The sequence below is a fragment of the Phoxinus phoxinus genome (assembly GCF_949152265.1).
Source record: "Phoxinus phoxinus genome assembly, chromosome: 1".
NCBI classification, from domain to species: Eukaryota; Metazoa; Chordata; class Actinopteri; order Cypriniformes; family Leuciscidae; genus Phoxinus; species Phoxinus phoxinus.
This window is the reverse complement of record NC_136876.1, coordinates 26251802-26270169: the sequence shown is the minus strand read 5'-3', so window position 1 is coordinate 26270169 and position 18368 is coordinate 26251802. Positions and strand designations below refer to the sequence as shown.

Genomic DNA, 18368 nt, shown 5'->3' with positions numbered 1-18368 from the left:
TTGATGATAACACGAGGAGAGAGGAGAGAACCAGAAAGGCCAGCAGCTCTTAATCACTATGGACACAACACCCTGTATCACTGAAACAAGCAGCTCTTCTTATCAGACAGCGAAGCAGCACATCAAGCTAGGAGCCTTAGGCAGCACCACCCAGGAAAAACTTCCTCTCTCCATCCCACCACTGCAGCCTGAGTCCAGCGGCTACAACCACCATGTCAGGTCATAGACTAGCTTCTTTCTGCCCTCCAGCTTTGCACTGAATAAATTAGTCAATTACAGGCTTTTGATCAGAGCCAAGGGCAACAAGGCACTCCCGCTCTATATATACTGTAACACGACAGGCATGTGGATGTCCTCAGAGTCTGACCACTGCTTAAAATAACACTTGTGTCATTCCAAAGCCATGAGGCTTTCATTGATTTACAAAACAAAACTGCGTGCTTGAGCTTCTGTTTAACATATATGACTGCTCTATGTATGTTTGCTGATCAATGTTTATGAGAGTAAAGGCCCTTTCACACTGGATGGAAAGTTTCGCTTTTTCGTTACGCGTCCAGTGTGAAAGGGCCTTAAAAGCCTAAATTAACTTAACTTAAATTAAATCATATAGTAATTTGATTGTGTCTCTTCAGAAGACTTGGATAGAACCATTTGACTCATATCTGGATTTCTTTTGCTATCTCTTTATGAACGTTTTGAAGCATCAGAGTTTGAGTAAATCGACTTGAAATGGAAGGACAGAAATTGATCACATTTCATTAAAAATATCTAAATGGTGAACAATAATGAACAAAGTCTTATGGGTTTGACTTCGGTTGTAATTGAGTAATTAACTCTGGTGTAACACCAGTAACTGATGAAAGGATTTTCAGTTTGGGGTGAACTAACCCTTTAAACACGCACCTCGCCTTGATAAAGGCGCACTCCTCTCCGATAGACTTGGCTGAGAGGGTCTGTGTAGGACTTAGACCTCCCGAGCTTCAGTGGGGTATGAACACACAGTCATCCATCTCACTTACTCAGCCGCACACCCATGCACCGACGTAACGGATGGGTCCCATTATCGCCTTACTCTCTCACTGCCACTAAACACATTTCTCTGCGCTGGTTACTTATTCCATTTCCTTTTCCTGTCAGGACTCTGACACTGTCACTCCATCCGTTTAAATGGATAATGCATATGCAGTCTTTTTGCGTGACTGTTGGAGAGAAAAAGAAAGAGGCAGACTCAAATGATTTTTGAGTGAGTCAAATTATTTGATATTTGTTCAAATAAGATTCAGTGTTCGGATTATGTTGTGTGAGGACATAATTTAGACCACAGTGATGATGAGACACGAGATAGGTAAAAGAGAACGTGATTGTACAGATCATAGACTTTTGTAAGGGTATAACTAGAGATTCACCGATTGATCGGCTAGTGACCGGAATTGGCCGATTTTCACGTGATCGGCCATGACCGGCGACCGGCCGGTAGGGGTGCACGATATTGACAAAATGTGATATTGCTATATCGATAATGAATATTGCGATATCGATATTAATTTCGATATTTCAATTCCAATCGCTCAAACCACTTCTGGAGGTCTGGGAAATCGTCCGCATTCCAGACGAAACTGTACAAGTGCATCTGGTTGTTGAAACCACATGTAAATTTTACTCCAAACTAAAATGCTACAAATGTAATGCGTGAGAGCGTGTTCTAGGCTATAATATGTCATGTTATAGTCAGATATGACAACGCTACTGCAGCACGCATCACCGAAGCTGAGCATCGATTCATCAAGCCAACGTGCAAACTATCGCAAATCAAAGTGAAAGCAAGTCGCAGACGCTTAACACACAATCATCTTCATTAAAAGTAAAGAAATGAAATGATCTTACCAGGGCTGTTGCCGCTCTCTCTTATTGCGGTCTTTGATTTCGAAATTTTAGCTGACGATCAATAAAATGCAGCTCATAACTGTTGCTTTCGGTGACGTGGACTCTAAATCTGCATATAGTGCGGGAATTGAAGATCGGATTTATATCCGTTTTGCAAAAACACATTTATGTGACCAGGTGTAAATGGAATAGTTTTGATAAATCAGATAGCTATCCAATCTGAGAAAAATGAAGCGGCCAGGTGGTCTGATTCACACCGGGAGCAGGAGCGGCGCGTGAGCGTCAAGCACGCTCAATTAAATTGAAAGCACACTTTTGATGGACAAAATAAATATGATTTCAGACAAAAATTGCCCAAAATGCACATAATTTGCATGTCTAGTGTGTTTTAACAAGAACTGGAGTAGCTATGTCAGAAAAGAAAATGATGACTCAAAAATATTTATAGAAAATTTACCCATTTAAACTTGTTTTTATTATTCAGTTTGGGTAAGTGGTGTTTAATTTTAAAAAATATAGAAAATAAATATTTGTGTGTGCTGTAAAGTGGTTAGAAAAATTTAAATCGGAATCGGCTAAAATCGGTAGGAAAAAAAAACGGAAATCGGTCTTGAAAATTGTAATCGGTGCATCTCTAGGTATAGCCATATTACATTTTTACAGGAATGAAATGAGGCAGTGAGGAGGGATAGAAGTACAGTGTGCTCAATGGATTGTACTGTCAACATATCAATAATGAAACAGTTTTCTAAAATCTTTCAGTAGAAAAATTCCATAAAACCGTTATGAAAATTACATGAAATCTAGGAGCTTTAAAGCCTCATCCCTCACAGCCTAATTTCTGGCTGAGTAAAATTCAATATGGCATGATCTACCCTAACTAAAGTCTATGCCACAAAAGGTAGCCTACAGCCTGAGAAATAGGGATGAAAAAAAAAAATATAACTTGTTCTTGGTTTCCTAGTGGCATCTAGTGGTTTTTCGAAACTGTATTTTGTGTCAAGAGGTAGGCTATACATTTATATTTTCACAATTAACATCAACAGCATAGGCAATGGAAATAAAAGGAACTGGTGAGGATAGAAAATTCTTCTTTTTAAGGGATGTGGGAGAAATTTGTATCACTTCAGCAATAAATAAACTAAAATAATAAATTCTAAGTACTAAGGCCAGCCCATTCCTCAAGCTGGCTGCCATCTGATTCATCATAGTAGTTAAGAGAGCGTAAAATGAAGAAATCATCGCAATGATTGCCCCATTAACTTGATTTTCTGCTCCTTAATTATAATAATTAGTATAATCTTACAGTATATATGCTTTGATCAACTGGTCAAAATGATATAGTTCATTTTAGAATGATATAGCCTACACTCCATTGCTTAGACTTAAAAAATAACTATATCAAAAATGATTTCGTTTCTAAATAATACATTCTTCAAGCGTCACACATCACAGTATCTCTTTCACAAGAGTGAGTATTATTTAATTTATGTGATAACACATTCAGACAGCTAATCACTTGTCTTGCCCCTTGCCTGTACTGCTGTGGTTGGCATTGCAGACGATGATTTAGGGCAAATGTCACCGCCTGACCTCAGTGAATGTTAAAACATGCTAATAACCACTGCACATCTACGCACATGCCCAGTACAGACCGTCCTTCCCGATTATGCATGTCCACTTTCAACACTCAGAATGTCAGCTCTCCATGGAAACCAGACCCCTGAATTGCATCCAGTCAATGACAGAAGACATTCCATGGCAATGAATTAACATCTAAATATTAATATTATTATAAATATTATTATAATGTTATTAATATAACAAAGTGATCAAATGATATACAAAAACAGAGACAGGGGAGTCCCAGTATTTGTGAATTTGCTATTATGAAACTGTAACAGAATGAATACTTTTCTAAAATGTAAGCTATTCATTGTGGAGAGAAATGCACATTGCTGAATTATTCATTAAAAAATCTTTGTCGGACATTATTATAAACATAGGGTCAGATATTCAAATAAAATGACTCTTTCTTCTGATTTACATGGACAGTTTGCAAATTAAAAAATGTCTAAGTTTCCTATGGTACAAAAAACCCCAGAGAGGCAGAGAAGGAGAGTGAAATCACGAATATAACTATAATAATTAATCATTTGTTACATGTACATGTATATAGCCTAGCTCTTTTCTTGGCACTCAAATCGCTCTACATAGAAGGGGGGAATCTCCTCAACCACCACCAATGTGCAGCATCCACCTGGATGACTAGAACGCCCAGAACGCAGCTTATAGGCGGAGAGAGGAGACAATCCGGGGATGATTAGGAGGCACTTCGATATACTTTTAAAAAAGTCAAGATATTGCAGTGGACATTCAGTATAGTGTCCCTGTCACTATACTGGGGTGTTAGGGCCCACACGGACCACAGGGTGAACGCCCCCTGCTGTCTCACTAACACCTCTTCCAGTAGCAACCTAATTTTCCCAGGAGGTCTCCCTGACCAGGCTCAAACCTGCTTAGCTTCAGTTGGCAACTAGCCTTGGGCTAGAGGGTGATATGGCTGCTGGCATATAGAGTATGAGACTATGAGTATAGTATATAATATAGTATGAAAATATGAAAAATGATGAGTATGACAAAGTACGAGTATGAATATGTGACACTGTGACAGGCACAAGTTAATCTTGGCATTTCCATTCAACATGATCATGTTATTCCAGAGAGAACAAAAATCACTTACCAGCCAGGGTTATATTGTAGCTTCCTGTTGCTCAATACCTGTCAGGTAGCTGATGCTGAAGCTGTGCACTTAGCTATGTGGATGACAGAAAAAAAAATCTAATTTTAGGACTTTCTAGTGTTGTGTATGTAATGCAATGATATGTACACATTTCAAGAATGTAATTAACCATTTTTGGGTGAATCAGATCTTTTCCCCCATGAAAATGTCATTCCTGGCCTGGGTAACATAATATAACGTAAATTAATCACATTTCTACCATTTTTGGCATTTACAAAATGTACTGGTATCGATTATTGGATCACAACAAACAATTAGGCTAGTGCTCGGAAAACTAAATTTTAATCACAATTAATATAATCAATTTGGGGTTTTATATAGACATATAACTCAAAATAAATGGTTTTTTTATGTTTTCCAATAAAGTAAATAAGACTTGTTTTATCATTAATCTACCACACAAATATGGGTTAAATTAATTGCCCCTGTCATTGTTAGACGGAAGGACATTCTGCAATATTTTTCAGGATTACCATAAAAACCATCCTCAGTATAATTTTTCTTTCCAACACTCAAAATTTAAACAAAGTAAGAGACACTGACAAGTTTTTAATGATTAAAAATCTGTGAAATTTACAGTAAATTAAAATTGTAAAATTATAATGCTTCATAAGCAATGGCCAAGGGTATAATACAACACATTATACAGCTAAAACATTTAGGCTTATTGCAAATTAGTCTAGTCAAGTCACCTTCATTCATTCATTTACAGCGCTTTAACAATATAGATTGTTTCAAAGCAGCTTTACAGTGATAATAGGAAATTAAAGTAACAGAGATTGTTTTGGCTTTACAGCAGCTCTAGAATAAAGTTATTGTCCAGCTAAAGTTAGTTTTGATTGATTCACTTCCATTGCAAAGATCATTAGTTATTAAATTAGGGGCCGCTAACACGACACCGCTCTAACAGAAAACCCTTTAGTTCTCTCTGCGCAAACTTTAAAAACGCGAACCTGTGAGAACACTGATGGCGTGCACATGCGTATTACGTGTGTTTATAGGAGTGTGAAACTATTTTGATTAATATTTCAAGTTTGCTTGTTTCTGAGTCATCACTATAATACCTTGCTCTCTTTTTTCCAAGATACTCAGCCCTAGCTTCTGCATCTACGTTTATCCTGGCTCTGAACCGTCTCTGCCTCTCTTTATTAGACAGAGGCATCTGGAAGGACAGAATTGACCTTAAAACACCAGAAGCTATACTAAAGCTTTAATAAAATTACATTATTCATGATTTGACCATTAACATTACAAAATTGTATTCAATGACTCATTGAATCATATGAAATCAAGATGAATGACAGCAAAAATATGGCAAAAAACATACAATTATGTAAATAATGTTAATGTTAATAATATAACTATAATAACTAGGGCTGTGCGATATTGAAGAAAATGTGATATGCGATAACTCCTTAAATAATGCGATATTCGATATGCGATACGATAATGCTTAAAGTGTGTAAAATAAACTTAAATTATCTTTAAAATATATTTAAAATGATATAACCTACATGTGTTTCACATTCTTTTTATGACTAGAAAACATCCTTATAACTTCTGAAAGTGAACATCAGTGTTTTACTGTAGCGTAAGAAGTGTTATTATAACATCAGTGTAAACCTCAGGGTTTCAGGGTTTCTGGCTACATTAGGTTTATTTAATAAAAGATACTGAATCATAAAATGTAAAAATAAAACATTGCTTAGTTTTCACTGTATGAATTAAATATATCCTGATACTTATTAAAGCTAAAAAAAAAACTTTGTCTTTTGTTCATGACCCCATTTATTGCATGCTGTTGCGATATGCATATTGCGATTATATGCATTTGCGATATTCGATAAATTCGATATATTGTGCAGCCCTAATAATAACTATGCCTAAAAGTTTATAAATGTTAATTAAAAACTAGATTGTTATGCATATGTCATTCTGGATAACGGATGGCATGCATGTCCTGGCTAACAGAGGTTTTTTGTTATCCAAGAATGACATGTTATCCAGGAATGACAAAACATTTTTTTTTTATATATATATATATAATCAGGCACCAACCACCTATGGAAAACTACAACTTAGCTATCATCACTTAAGGTAATCTTTTTTAGATTATATTTTAGTTTTTTAATATAAAAACATTATGAATGTTTTATTATTGTTATCCAAAAGGACACATGATATTGCTACAAAGTGCACCAAAATATCAACATTTTAAGAGACGCTTCCTGACCTTTGCACATGTTCTGGTGCTCTTTCAGGGTCTTCTTTTTTATACAATATTATCACATCATGACATACCATAATGCATTATGGTCATTATCTGTTATCCAGGAATGACATTAGAGAAATGAAATGTATTTAAAAATGTACGTCATTGACCCGTGTATCACTACACAATAACCTTAGCAACCACTCTTAGCAACGTAAACATTTTGTTCTCATTGATATTGTTAATTGAGGCTTAACGTTACTGTATTATGTAGACTAGAGTATGGTGTGAAAGAGTGAGCGGGTGTATTACCTGCATTTATAGAAAGCATTTTCTTTCAGGTCAGTCCTATGGTCATAATAAAAAAATCAGTTTGAATGTCCACTGCCATATCTTGTCTTTTTAACAGGTAACGTTAGTGCTAAACTTAAGGTGTTTCCCCGTGCCCTGACACAGTGACAGTGACAGTGCTAGTTTGTTTGATGTTGTTTTTTGACACTGCGCTAGTCAAAGCGTCTTTCTCCGTCTTCAAAACAAGTTTTAGTCTTTTCAATATAAAAGTCTTGGCTCCTGACCGACTGACTCGCTCATAAAGAAGGTCTTTGCTGCCATCTAATGGCGTAATAATGTAGCCTAACTTATGTTGCTGTTCAGGGTCAGGGACTATTTTTTCCAGCGGAAGGAAGACTTTTACTTCATGAAAGTAGCATTGATACATATTTGTTGGCTTTAATATTTTTTATTGAGTGGTAACGTTAGCTGCTAACCGTTTTATAAAAGCACTTAGGTACTCGAGGCTTAACTTAGTGCTGTAACGTTAAGTTAAGTTATCGTGAATAAGTCACGGCTAAAGGGTTGCAGCACGACGAACAATGGCCCGTCACTTCAGCCGTGACTTATTCACGTTAACGTTATATCGATCCTCTCGTACCTTATTGCTTACATATAAGTTATCTGTTTTCCTGTTTCAAAATAGTTTAATGGCTTTCATGAGAAAACAACTTGACTAAGCTAATATTAATTAACGTTAGAACAATTCTTACCACTGAAACACCTCTGCTTCTCTCTGTTTTGTTAGCTGCCAATAAACATCCATCGTATTCATATTTCCTTTCATTAACATCCTCTTTAGTAAGATTGCTGTCCTATAACTTTAGCCATTCTGAGCCGTTACTGTTTACATTTAAATGGTCAAGATTCGTTTCACGTTCGCGCGCAGAATTATGGGACAAATGCCAGAACAAGCGGGGAAACAGCTTCTTCTTTTTTTCTTTTACAAGATGACGTCACAGTCGTTATCCTGCAGCGATTGGCAGTCGCCCGCTCGTTTTTCGCCTCTCATTTGCCCACCTAAGTAGATTAGTTTATTATTATCATGCTTTTTAAATTAGCCCTTATCTATGATTTATTTTAATTTGTTTAATCGTTCGTTTGTTTATTTTGCTTATGTTTACCCTCTTGTGTGAAGGCCTACAGCTACAGTAGTGTATGTATGTTTTTTTCCTCATATTTGTTACATGTGAACGTTGTTGTTGCTGCTCTTTAATGTTCTCCTGCACTGTAAAAAAAAAAAAAAAATCCAACTTGCAAAATGTTCTTCTAACAAATGTGAAAAAATAAACTTGAACAAAGATCATTCAGTAGTGATGATCGAGTCAGTTCATCAGAGAGTGAACTAAACAAGAATAGGCCTAAAAACTTTAACATAACAAAAGTTGTTTTGTTGACCTTATTCTCAAATATTTGTCCAAAACTTGTCTAAACTTTCAAAACATTCAACAATGTTGTGTCAGTGCCCAGCATGCATTGCAGCTTGAAAAAAAAAATATGTGGTAACTATTATTTTAAAATAATCATTGCTTTGCATTTACTGGCTCCTGCTGCTGCTGCTGTTATAGCTTTCAGGGTTCATGATTTTACTGAATTCTGCATTTCTTTAATTAATTAAAAGGACACAAGTTGTATAATTTGGGTATTGAATAAATAATGTACATTCTTGTAATAGTGGTACATCTGTTTATTTTATTTTATTGACTATATACTTTTAACTGTGACTAATACTTAAGCTTTCCTACAGTGCGTTTCATGCAGTCTAAAATGCAAGTGGGAAAAAATACCAGTTGACACTTCAAAGGTTAAAATCAAGGTACTGAACAGTTTACCCTTGGCCAAGACTGAATTTGAGGCATACAATATGTCCAATTTACATAAGAGATTCTGTGAAGGCTATTCATCTCCCAAAGCCAAGAGGTGTTGGGATCTGAAGTGTGTATATTATAAAAAGATTGGTTTAGCAGTACAGGAAATGCAGGTCATTGGCTTCTTCCTTTTGAAGAGATAGGTATACAGTACAATATCATTGCCATTGAATGGATCGATGGATAGTTCTCTCTTTTGCTGTAGTTTAGGTTCTCTTTACTTTCTCAAGCCAGGACAAAGCCAAAGTTAATTTCTTTGCATATGATTAAAAAAACTATTGAATCTTATGAAAATCATTGATATTCTTTTTTACAGATGGCTAAAAACATTTGAACTTCTATGAAAAGCATATTGGAAGTTATAATGATACTCATTTACAATATTGCACTCACTTAACTGTAAGTAATTGTACATTGTCAACCAATACTTAATCACAACCATTGAATATATATTTATAAACACTTCACATAAGCAACAGTTTGTCTTTTTTACTATTCCCCATAAATGGTTTGATGTATCAAAGTATGACTCAACTGAAGACTTTTTAAGATAATAATGTATGACATGATTCTGTTGTTTCTAACCACAAAAAAAAGAATGCCAACTTGAATTGTGCTGTTTAGTTTCTCATGCACTGAATATTTTATTCATGTCATGAATGACCTGTTTTAAACTGGCAGTGGGACTTCCTATTTCCGTTTGTATGATAAGCACCTGATGGAATTAAAGCTTTTGATTCATTCTCAATCTTCTCCATCTGTTTGTTTAGCATAACTGAACTTAAACACAACAACATGAAGAAAAGGCATTTCTGCCTGAACACATTAAACAGACAAAAAGACTAAGAGGCGTAGTTTATTGGTGAAAACAGGATATTATTTTTATTTATATCTCCCAACAGCTATAGATTGTGAATTTGTTTTAGTTACAAACCAGATTTAAGAACATGATATTGTATAATAGAAAAGCAGTTGATAATCTCTGATAATGGTTTACAAGTAGGCCTTCCTCTAAAGCTCATGGCAATTTACTGTAGTTGCGCTACCTCTAGTGGTTAAGATAGACAGTGCCACAGCAAAATTAGAATGCTGATTTGTCAGAAATAATACGATTGTGATTTAGAGACTCCATATTGAGTAAGTAAAAACTGTGGAATAACAGAGCTGGATAAGTGACAAAATAAGGCAAAGAATCGGATTCGTTAAGCATTCAGGATACAAAAATGAGCCTTCTTTTTATTTTGATTACTTAATTTCAACCCCATGGATCCTGGCCTCGCCTTCAAAGTGAATGTACTTGTACTTCTCAGCACCATGACGGTTAGGGAAGTGCATTTGAGAACCATCAGGAAAAGACACCAGGAAATCCTCATTGGTGAATGTGATTTTTATCTAAAGGAAGAAAAGAAACAAGAGAGTATGATTGTTAAAGAGGACCTATAATGCCCTTTTACAAATGCCCTTGTTCATGTTTTTTTTTTAACATTTAAGCATGAAAACCTATTCTAGTAGAGCCCAAAAACAAAATCATGTTGACATTGTTGCAGCATCTCTCTTCCCAGTCTGTCAGTAATGTTCTGTTTAGTTACTGTCTCTATGAAGTGCCCTTTCTCTGAAAGCACAATGTGCTCTGATTGGTCAACCGCTCCAAGTGTGTTATGGAAATGTCACAATCCTTACCATAATGGCGAATTTGAACACACTACTAACGCAATTCAACCAAGACAGCCTTCAATCAGGAATTATTTAAATGAGAAGAAAGCTCAAGACTACATTATTGAGCCGTTTCAGGGAGTCAATTTGAGCTTTGCAACTTTGCACACCTTTTCCATGCTCAAACAGAAACTACTAAACTACTACAAACAGGAACACACTACTAAAGAAAGTTGAAAATATAACAAAGCACAGGTCCTCTTTAAAATTGAACAATATAAGGGGCCATTACATTACATCCACAGCTCATGTATTATCATTATCTGTATATACTCAAACAGCAGTTTCATTAAGATATATATGAAAGTCTTGTGTCTTGCCTGGAAATCCTCATTCTGATTAAATGGAAAGATGCTCTCTCTTAGCTCCTCGCACCAGCTGCCGCCCTGGAATGAATTGCACACTATAGTGCGCTGGTCACCATGGGCATCAAAACGAGGGTTCATGTGTAAAGCGATGTCCTCGGCGCTGTGACCAATGTTAATGGCAAAACTGCAATAGAGCAAATGAGAGACATAACTCCTGCTGCTGTTAACATCCTAAATTTGAAAAGTTACTTTGCGGAGGCTTACTTTGTAGAATCGGCCTTGGGGACTCCTGTAATTGTCAAAGTCTGTCCCACCTTGAAGGACATATTCTTCACAAGCACACCCTGTTAGACAGAGAGAGAGAGCTCATGTTACCTTTTATTCTAAGAGTAATTTGATTTTTGTATATCTCACCGACTGTTTTATTTGGGATATACACTATTAGTATAAATAGCAGAACATGTGTATCCACTTAAATTTGACTTGTACAGCTGGGCACTGTGCCTGGTTTTCCCTAGAGACCAAAGAGAGACTGCAGCTGTAATGATGGAGTGCACAGAATCAGCCTCACAAAAGCAATGCTGTCAAATTTTCCAATGCGTTGAAAGGAAAATCCTGATCCAATGGTAAAAGGCAAAGAGCCAAACTTGAACTTTCAAAAAACTGCAGATGTGGCATGGTTACTCTGGAAACCCTCTGTCCTACAAGATGGATACAAGAAGAGGTATATCTTAAAGTCACCCTGAAATTAAAATGGTAAATTCTAGTTTTTTCTTTTATTGAGTATTGAAAATTTAATATTGCAGTATTCAATATGAATGATTTATCTGTGCACAACATTTCTATAAAATTCATGTGCCTTCGTAATCTTTAATCAAAATAACTTCCCCTCCCTCATGCGGTGACATCTCTTTTCTGAAGACGTGTTTACTGCCGTGAAGGCGGGATCAACCTGTCACTCACATGACATCACAGCAATAGCAAACCACAATGATCCAACTTTTCAATCAATTTCCGATGGACAAAAACAAGTCCCTACATTTGCTCTTGTTCAAGAAGCCGTTTCACTTGGATATATGTCACAATAGGGAAGAAAAGACTATTGCACCTTCCATTTCATGACGACTTTAATCATTTCATCTTTAAAACTAAAGAAAAAAACTAGTGGTCATGCCATCTCTGTGCAGATCTGGTGTAAGTTGAGAAGCCATGTTGGGTCAGCAGCTGCAAAATCACAAGCTGAATTATACAAGGGCTCTATTGTGATTAACAGCTGCCAAGGAAAGTAGATTTTTAAAGCTGTTGCTGGCTGAATAGTGGAGAGGAAAGATGGTCAAAAGAGAGATAGGAGGAGGAAAAGAAGGGAAAAAGCCACTTAGACTGAGAATGTGAAAGGACAGATGTGTAACAGAGGTGAATTCTTTCCACATTAGTCGGTGTGAGTAACTGTAAACCAGCTCTCAGACAGAAGCTATACTGCAGAATGACACTCTCAGAGCAGTGTGATATGCCTCACTCTTTCTTTCTCAAATTTCTAAACTGCTTACTTTAACTGCAAAGGGGAAGCTGGCCAGTCTTAGCATTGCAAAGAATGGCTGAGTCACACTACTTTCTCTGAGCTAAGAGAGAAAGTGAGCTAAAGGGTCTCCTTTTTAATATCCTTGGCTCTGTATGGTTTCAGACCATAGTTGGGCTTGAATTGGCCAGTCTTGCTTCATCTGTAGAAATGCCAGAGGATTGAACATGTTAAGGTATGATGAATTACCCTAAAATGCCAAAGGGTTACTACATTGCAAACCCAATAAGGCTATGAAGCTAACCTCTGTCCTAAACTTAGCATAATTCTCTTTCTGTTATTTGATTATGGCTGCATTGCTCAATGAAAAGGCTCACATATAAAACTAAATTCAATGACTAAATAAAATTAAAAAATCAGTATGAATTTCTTTCTTTTTTCTACCATCCAAACAGTTGATGTACCCCATTAACTTCCAAAGTATTTTTTCCCAACTATGGAAGTCAATGTTGTACATTACTGTATGGTTACCGACATTCTTCAAAATATCTTCCTTTGTGTTCAGCAGAAGAAAAAAACTCATGTTTGAAAAAAACTTGAGGGTGGTGAGAAAATGACAGAATTTTGAACTGTTCATTTAACTGAGGGAAAAGTCAGCTTTTATGAATTGCATTTCCTATTATTTATGGGAGAAAAACTTAATATCACTGACCAGTACAACATTATGATGGAAATGGATCTGATGTTGGAACTAACAATAAATGCGCATTTGAGATGTGAGTAGGCTAGCTCACACCCGTTAACAATGCACGTGAGGGCGCTTCACACACTATGCATCATGCAGAAAACAAACACCAATACATAAACACCTGACTTCGGCTGCTACAAGTAGTTTACATGCGTACTGTATTATTTTATGTAACTTATAATATGGAGAATGCATTCTGACATATGCTCTAGAGCCTAAACAAATACAGACAATTTGACAAAATATAGGCCAATATGAATAAATAGTGACATGAAGCGACGATGCGTTCTAAGATTACTCACGTCCATTTTGACTTCCTTTGAGACCCACAATGAAGTGAAATGAAGCGTCTGGGAGAAAGTTTCGCTGTGTGGAGGGCTTATGACCACCGCGAACTAGGAGTGTTCAGATGACCGATCTTTCCCAGATAGCAAAAAATATCCACACGGCTTCTTTTTGCCGCCGGCCCTAAGCTGTCGGCTATAGGTGCGTCCCGCTGGCGGGGATACAACGTTTGCCGCCGAATACGTCACTCCCATTTTATGCGAGATGCCGCCGCCGAATAGCCGGCGGGCCGACTGCTTCATTTTCTCTGGCGGTTGCCTCCGTCTAATGGACCGCGGCCAGCTGGCGGCAAGCCGCTTTGAAATACAGATTTCTACTCTCAAATCGACCAGCCATGTTGCAAACGCATGTTGGGAGTTAGTGGAACTGACAGCATTTTAACTACTTTTCACATTTGAAGCGATTATAAAATCATAATAGCCTAAATTATAGCTTTTTTTTTTTTTTGCTCCAAAGCCATTAGGGTTTAAATCCTGACTCTTGATTCCATAAGGTAAGGTTTAGGAAATTACATTTAAATGACGTTGAAACTCTGAAGTGATTATATGTAAAATATATCAAATTATTTTATGCACTTAGGTGAAAATTGTTTACATTTCTTTGATTTATGCACAATTGAGACATGCACCAATAAACCAAAAATAATTCATTTTGTAAAACTTAAGTTACTTACTTACTTGCAATAAATAACTTTCTGATTCTGATTAGGTTTAAAATAGATATTTCATTCATGGTATGAACAATTTAGCAGAATAAATTGATGAAGTTAGACTTTTTACCAATGCCTGACTAATCAGTGAACAGTGAAATACATCTGCAACATGGCCAAAGGTATGGCCTACTTGATATATTTGTATTCATTTGCAAGTGCAACCATGGTAATATCAAAACCCTGTTTTGACCTGAAGGAAGGAAAAACTCTAAATTCTCCTCTGGCTTCAGAGCTGCGCTGATAGTTTTGTGAAATAGCTCCTGGCCCCGCCCCGCCCCTACTGTCGATGACGCACTGGAGCCACTGAGGCTAGCCCCTCCCGAGCACATTCGCAGCAGGTCGCCGCTCGCACCAAAAAGCTGGATGCCAACCGCCGTAAAATTGGAAAGAAGAAGAAGAAGAAGAAGAAGAAGAAGAAGAAGAAGGTCGCCGCTCAATCGCGAGTTACTGTCAGTATTTACTACGTTACAGCCTGCAGTTTGCTAACTAGCAAAGTCATCGACTACCATCGTTTAAGTAAGTACATGTTTCCTTTTTGTGTAACGCAATAGCATGTTTACATTGTTTTTAGTTTATATATTTAAAATCTGTAACGTCATCTTTGTTCAGCCTTGTTTACGCAATGTTGCTAGTAACGTTACATGTAGAAATATAACTAGCTACAGTAACGTTAGGTGGCCAAAGCTTTAAAGTTGCATCTAAGTTTAACTTTTGGTGTTTTCTTATAAAAAATAACGATGTATAGGTAATTTAAATTATTTTGTTTGCCTGAACAATGCTACTAGTCCAGTAACGTTAGCTAGAGGTGCTAGCAAGTGTTAGCTAGCACATGCTGTTTTTTAACTTTTGTTGAGGTTAAGCAATGTTGCTAGCCTAGTACACGTAGAAATTTTACTATTTTACATATAGAAAGACTAAGTTTAACTTCTGGTGTTTTCTAACAAAACAGAATGATGTATATAGGTGTTTTTAATTTATTTTTTTGTCCGAACAAATATGCGGCTAGTTCAGTTCACCGTGTAGCTACAGTGGCTAGCAAGTGTTGTGCTGTGTGTTACTGTACTGGATTTAAGGCTATTGTGATTTCTAATTCTGTACTTTTTATGTTTGAGGACAATTCTGTTTTCACTTTAATCACTAACGTACACTCAATGAATACATTTTATTTTTTAACAATTTCACTGTTCCACGTTTGGCTGATCAGTTTTGTCTCCCACAGCATAGCTACTGTATATTCCTAACGTTAACAATGCGGCTTTGTTCACATTTTCTTGCAGATACCTTGACCAGAGCATAACTGGTTATCTTCACCCATGAGACCTACTGTTGGACAATCGTTTTGGCTTTAAAGGTAAATGCTTCGTTAGTCACAATGTCTAGTTACTGGGCCAAAAGGAGAAGGATTTTGCGCTAAACTAAGTGTTACATTTAAGTCCAATTCATTAAATGTATGCAATAACTTCGAACATATTTTTACGTCAATGATTATCAATAGGGGAAAGTAATCACTCCGTTATTGGTCCTTGGACTCCCCTGGCATCTTGTGTTCACCATGAAGTTTTCAGCTATGAAGGTATATTCTAGGCCTATGTCTTAATGGCCAGTGTTTTAACAGTATTGAAAATAGTGCCTTTTATTTTTTTATGTAGATTTCCAGAGACTCCGGAATGAAAACCGAGCCCTGAGGGAGGAGAACCAAGCTCTAAGGGAAAGCAATGCACGAGTAGGTGAGAACATCCACTCTTCTTAAATTTTACTTTTTTGTGTGTGATGTAGGTTCAAAACTATCATATGCCTTTAAATTTGTAGCTTCGGATGACAGTGGCTCACTTCAAGAGCAGGTGAAGCAAGTTGGGACAATGTTGAAGACGTTTGCTCGCACTGGGCAATCAGGTACAACTTGCAAACAACACCTGTAGTTGTTGGTTTAATTCCCACTGGGGCCACCTGTACATGTAGTAGACCTAGATAGTAATGTCATAGTTTAGTAGTTGAGGGACCAGGACTAACTATTTTATTCTATTATTCCGGGAACCCCTGTAGGTGCAGATCAGACCCTAATGCTGCGACGTCTTGGAGAGTTTGGCGATGTTGTGCCACATGGACCACAAAATGGACACTATGCTGCAACATTTCAGTGCCAATGTGTCTGTTGGAGAGTTATCTCTGCCAGGGGATCTGTTACTCCCCCTAGACACCCAGGAAAATTTGGCGTTGCTTGACGATAGTTTGAGGCAGGATAAAGAGCTCCAGGAACGATTTGTAAGTGTGCTGCTTTCGTTTATAACGCCGTAGGGTAATCTAAAAATTCAAATTAAGATTGTACCCTGCATATTCTACAGTCTGAATCCACAGCCTGTCACATTTTATATTTAATTATGAGAAGCTTCAGAAAAATGTAATTTGTAACACTTTTTTGGATTTTCAGCTTCGGTTTTTGGCTATCTAATGTGGGAGGGACCTAAAGACAACAGTGTGGCGAATGCTTCAGAGTATATTCTCTAATCCGCTTTCCATTAATACAACCTGGACTGGTGTAGGGGATAAAGCATGTTTTAGAGACCTGTTCCTGAAGACCATTGTTCAAAGTAAGTTGAATATTTTTTTTTTATATTTAAGTAGATGTGTATGGCCTTATGCCATTCAAATGGAATGACACATCTGTATTTTCTACAGGGGCCATCCGGAAGAACCCGGCAACCCAGGATGCCACTGATGAGGCGGTCCAGGTTAATGTTACGCGTTACCTGAAAGGAGCATCTGACCGTGAAGGCGGAAAAAGGCGCCGCACAGCTGAGAGGGACCCACAGCCAACCCCTTAAACCTAGGCTGACTACTGACACCCCAGCATCACTGACAACTGTAACTCTTTCGTTATCCTGCAGTCAGTAACATCAAGAAGCGCCAGACTACTCACCCAATCCACACTGTTCACTGTGGAACTAACTTTATTTTTTTATTTTTTTTATTCTCCCCCTGACCCTGCATTACCAAGGATCTCAATTACTTTAAATACTATTTGCTGCTTATTTCATTTGTTACCATGCTTAACTATTCTATTGTTAAATATAGCTTGCAAATGCTTGTGCCTCAGGTCAGCATTGTAGTTATAATGGTCTTTTCTACTACTGTTTTTACCTTAGTATTTTTATATATACATTTTATACATGTATATATACACGTCAAGTTTTGTTTATCACAGATACTAGAGACCCAGGTCAGCAATGCCATTATAATGGTATATTCTAGTCCAGAGCTTTACTCTAAATTATTAGGCTACCACTTATCCTATTGTTAGAAATGGCTTGAAAATGTGATGTTATATCTTGATTTATTTGCTATCCTGCACTTTCTTTGGTACCAAATATCCTCATTACTTGTAATGTTTACTGTAATTCTTTTCATCTTAGAGCTGACCTCTTTATATTATTAACAATTATTGCAAGTGCTATAATTTACTGGCAAGGCTGTTTTTTTTTTTACCAACATTTATTTGGAAACCTGCATGTTTTTTATCGTGTCTATATATATATATATATATATATATATAATTTTATTATTTATATTTAAGTGATCTTACAAATTTTGTTTCAATGACAGTTACTGTACTTTGAAATGTGGAAATAAAACGTCAAATGTAAATTTGTCTGGTTTGATCAATCATTATCCTTGTTAAAACTGCATGCTATAAATATAAAAAATATATATTCAATAAGCGGCGGCAGATCGCTCAAACAGCGCTTGCCTCCGACGGGCCGCGGAAGGGCCGCCTTCGGTATAACGGTGGCGGAACGGCGGTTGGCCTGCGGGCCGGCCGCGGAACGAAGGCGGTAGGAAGGCGGCTGCCGCTTTTAAAAAGCGGCTGCCGCCAGCGGTGCGCCCGCAAACGTGTTTGCGATTACGCCATTCTGACGCTTCTACTGCCTCCG

The 18368-nt window shown here is 37.1% G+C and overlaps 1 protein-coding gene and 2 long non-coding RNA genes across 5 annotated transcripts in view; 1 reads left to right on the top strand and 2 right to left on the bottom strand.

Annotated features, from left to right (window-relative positions):
• LOC307007534 overlaps positions 1-8138 on the bottom strand; it is a 79847-nt gene extending 71709 nt beyond the window's left edge. Inside the window, exons 1-2 of the long non-coding RNA XR_013799635.1 lie at positions 7943-8138; positions 4628-4700 (exon numbers count right to left, since the gene is read on the bottom strand). This is a non-coding gene — a long non-coding RNA (uncharacterized lncRNA). The remainder of the gene's footprint in view (positions 1-4627; positions 4701-7942) is intronic.
• A 1799-nt stretch (positions 8139-9937) lies between these two features.
• On the bottom strand, positions 9938-13804 carry lgals2a (lectin, galactoside-binding, soluble, 2a). 2 transcript variants are annotated; one of them, XM_079635995.1, is made up of 5 exons: positions 13685-13799; positions 11690-11819; positions 11383-11462; positions 11131-11302; positions 9938-10489 (listed from the first exon to the last, which is right to left on the bottom strand). In XM_079635995.1, the coding sequence occupies exons 3-5, from the start codon at positions 11442-11444 to the stop codon at positions 10343-10345; spliced, it is 381 nt and encodes a 126-aa protein (XP_079492121.1). In that variant the 5' UTR covers positions 11445-11462; positions 11690-11819; positions 13685-13799; the 3' UTR covers positions 9938-10342. The 2 variants fall into 2 exon arrangements, with proteins under 2 accessions (XP_079492121.1, XP_079492120.1); XM_079635994.1 differs by lacking the exon at positions 11690-11819 and having other exon boundaries at positions 13685-13804.
• An 11-nt stretch (positions 13805-13815) lies between these two features.
• Positions 13816-17938, top strand: LOC307010905. Of its 2 annotated transcripts, none has more exons than XR_013800307.1 (8): positions 13816-14955; positions 15717-15790; positions 15935-16012; positions 16089-16162; positions 16249-16332; positions 16483-16701; positions 16868-17027; positions 17116-17938. It is a non-coding gene; the product is annotated as an uncharacterized lncRNA (long non-coding RNA). The 2 variants fall into 2 exon arrangements; XR_013800308.1 differs by having other exon boundaries at positions 16089-16166.
• Positions 17939-18368: the final 430 nt, after the last annotated feature.